The sequence below is a fragment of the Pygoscelis adeliae genome, unplaced genomic scaffold, assembly GCF_000699105.1.
Source record: "Pygoscelis adeliae isolate BGI_AS28 unplaced genomic scaffold, ASM69910v1 Scaffold262, whole genome shotgun sequence".
Taxonomy (NCBI): domain Eukaryota; kingdom Metazoa; phylum Chordata; class Aves; order Sphenisciformes; family Spheniscidae; genus Pygoscelis; species Pygoscelis adeliae.
Window position 1 is genome coordinate 399,698 of NW_008824184.1, and position 2,977 is coordinate 402,674.

General features: G+C 58.5%; 1 protein-coding gene across 1 annotated transcript in view; it reads right to left on the reverse strand.

The window, feature by feature from the left end:
- Window positions 1–2,011: 2,011 nt before the first annotated feature.
- The window catches only part of ASPHD2 (aspartate beta-hydroxylase domain containing 2), a 5,041-nt gene continuing 4,075 nt past the window's right edge, over window positions 2,012–2,977 (reverse strand). Inside the window, exon 3 of the mRNA XM_009334384.1 lies at window positions 2,012–2,142. Coding sequence (XP_009332659.1) covers window positions 2,033–2,142 — 110 coding nt within the window. The 3' untranslated portion in view covers window positions 2,012–2,032. The remainder of the gene's footprint in view (window positions 2,143–2,977) is intronic.

Consider the following 2,977-nt stretch of genomic DNA (forward strand, 5'->3'; position numbering starts at 1 on the left):
CAGCCTCTGCTGCCCTGGGCACGGGCAGCACTGCTGTAACCTGCAGGCTGTCCACTGGCTCTGCAGTTCCTGGACCAAAGGGGTATGGTAGATGCAGGGAGATCCAAAGCAGATACTCCCTGTGCTCCTTGGCAGCGTGGGCTGCGGGTGAAATCCGGGCCAGGGAGGCTGTAACTAGTCAGGACAGGAGTGCCACGGGGCTGGGTATTTTAGGGCAATACCCTCGCTCGCTGTATCACTTGCAAACTCAGCCTTGGGCCCATCTCCTCCTCCCACCCTGGAGCTCCTGCTTTTCCAGTGTGTTTCTCCCCACCAGCACCTGACTGAGCCCCTGGGGTAAGCGCAACCCAACCCCTCAGTGTTTTGCTTGACCCTGGAATAGTTACACCAGCAGGCAGAGCGCGTTCTGTTTTCAGCACAACTGTTTATTGATAATCTTTGCTTATCCACTGTATGAATGTTACCAAACTGTAAGACAGTTACCAAGCCAGCCTGCTTCCTCAGGGTCTGGTTCCAGGTAGTCAATGCGTGTAGAAATCATGCACTTCAGATATTCTGTAACAAGACAGGTGTAAAAAATATCTTGGATGTATTTGAAATCTCTGCCTTATCTTGCAATCTAATCACTGAAAAATCTGTAAAGAAATTGTAGGGGAGCAGGGCTGCGTTCCCTCCCGGGCAGGGCGCGGAGGTGAGTGGTCCCCGGAGCTGTGCCAAGGCTACTGAGCCAGGTGCAGCCGCTTCCCAACCAGAGGCGCAAGGACAGCAGTGAGCATCCACAACATGCTGTGCTTCAAGTGTAGCATGTTATAAACAGTACGGTAGCTCTGTACCCAAAACCCTCAAACAAACCCTGGATGCTGGGTGACTTCAGGAAAAGCGTGTTGGTTGCTGGGCGGGCAGGACTCCCAGGGAGCTGGAGGGCTCGTTCCTTGGGCTGCAGAATTAAACACCCCCTGCCTTTGGAAACCTTCCCTTTGCTGTCAGGTACGCATGAGCTGCCTCTGTATGCTCGCCCTGGCTTCAGGAAAGAAGATTGAAGGAAGTGTGACCTCCTTTCTTCCCTGGCCTTTGTCTACAGACTAACAAAAGCCCGGCGCTGCATTCCCAAACAATGTCCCTGCCCCTGCGGGGGCTTCCCAGCTTGAACTGTGAAAACCAAAGGTCGCAGATAAAGCAAAGAGGGGATTTAGGCAATTGATAACGCCCTTGGTCAGATTAAAGAGCAGGGCTCGATGTGTGCTGTCTTCTCAACAGGGTGTACGCTGGGGTGCTCCTGGGCTTGCTGCCTTGCTGGGGCTGGCAGCACCTGCAGCTGCGAGGGCAGCCGAGGAGCCGGCATTGTGCTCTTCTCCCTGCCTGTGTGGCAAAAAGGTTTCTCAAGGCAGGAGGGCTGGGGAACCGCGTGCCAGGGTGCTGGTGGCATGCGAGGGAGGAAGCGGGAGCCCCTGGGCTTGTGGTGCAAGAGCTCTCCACAGGCAGAATGCTGCCCTGCCCCATCTGCCCCAGCCCGAGCAGCCCCTGCCCGGTGGGTGCTTTGTGCCCCCAGCATCCGTCCACCCGGGGACTGCAACTGAGACAGGGGCAGGCTGAGCGCAGCACTGGGCTGTTTGGCTGGTTTGCTGTTTTGGGGGGGGTGTGTGTGTGTTGTTCTTTTGATGACCACGAGAAGTTTTACATTATTACATTCAAACAAACACCCTTGGTTTTGTTACTCTACTTCTGAACACCGCAAAACACAGTAGCAACATAACACGTACGAGAGTGGTGCTGCAGCTAACCACGGAGGGAAGGCAATGCGCTGTCATGTTGGAAAATAATCCCTGAAGCCAACGATGGAAGGAAAGAGATGGGCGTTGATACACGTCGCAGTTTCCATTTACAAGAGCCCCCAGGAGGGAGGACCCCAAGGCCGTGTGCTGGGAGGAAGCTTCCAGTGTGGCAGGCGTCCCGCCGCACTGACTGCGGAGCCGAGCCGGCATGGCCGCCCGCCCGCCGGCTGCCCTCAAACCCATGACACCGGGCAGCGCCGTCATCGTCCCGGGGCGAAGATAAAGTCGAGGGCTTGGCGCTCCGCGGCAGCGACATTGGGGTGCCACAGGTCCACCATGAAGACCACGCGGGGACCCTCCTCCGGGGAACCTGGGTGGGATGCAAGCACGGGGTGAGGCTGCGCTCCCACGGGAGAGGCCAGTGCTCACCCCAGCATGCGGGTGACGAGCTCCACGCCGGGAGGCTGCTGCCTGCACCCCGGGCAGAGCGTGCACCCGGTGGCAGGGCCAGCCTGCAGCTGCACTGGGCAGTGGGGAGGCGTCTGCCCAGTGTGACCCCAGTAAACAACACCTGCTTACTGGGAGCCCAGTGCCTCCAGCAGCCGGCACGGGGCATGGTCCTCCCTGCCAGGGCTCTGGTTTTGCTTTGAGCGATCAGACCTGAAGGTTTCCCATCGCAGAGCAGCAGCCACGATGCTGAGCTTGCCCTCCTTGCAGCTGCGTCTTGGAGCTGTGCAGGGAGCTGCTGCTGCACTATTCCAACCTTCCCGGCCCCGCAGCTCTGCGCTGAGCTGTGCTTCCCAATTCCACAGCAGGGTTGATGTGGGAGCAACAGCTTTTGTTCTCCCACTCTCTTCACACGCTCCCCTGTGTAAAACAGCTCTGCTTGATGCTTTCATGCCATCGGCGACTAATGCCGGTTAATCCGGGAGAGCTGAAGTGGAACAGCCTCCGTCAGGCAACAAAACAGGCCGGCCTGAAGCTTTTCTCCCTGCACGGGAGACAAAGGCGCTGCTGGCACGTCAGCGCTGAGCTGCTGCCTTGCAACAGTGCCGCTGCAGCCGGCAGCACTGCCGCGAGGAAGGGTGAGAGGATGCCGAGGCTGTCAGCATCAGAGCCTGCGCCACACTGCAAAGCTCTGGAGAACGAGGGAAGTCTTTCCGTGCTGGCTGCCGCGGCAGGGAGAGGATCACTGGCCCCCCCCC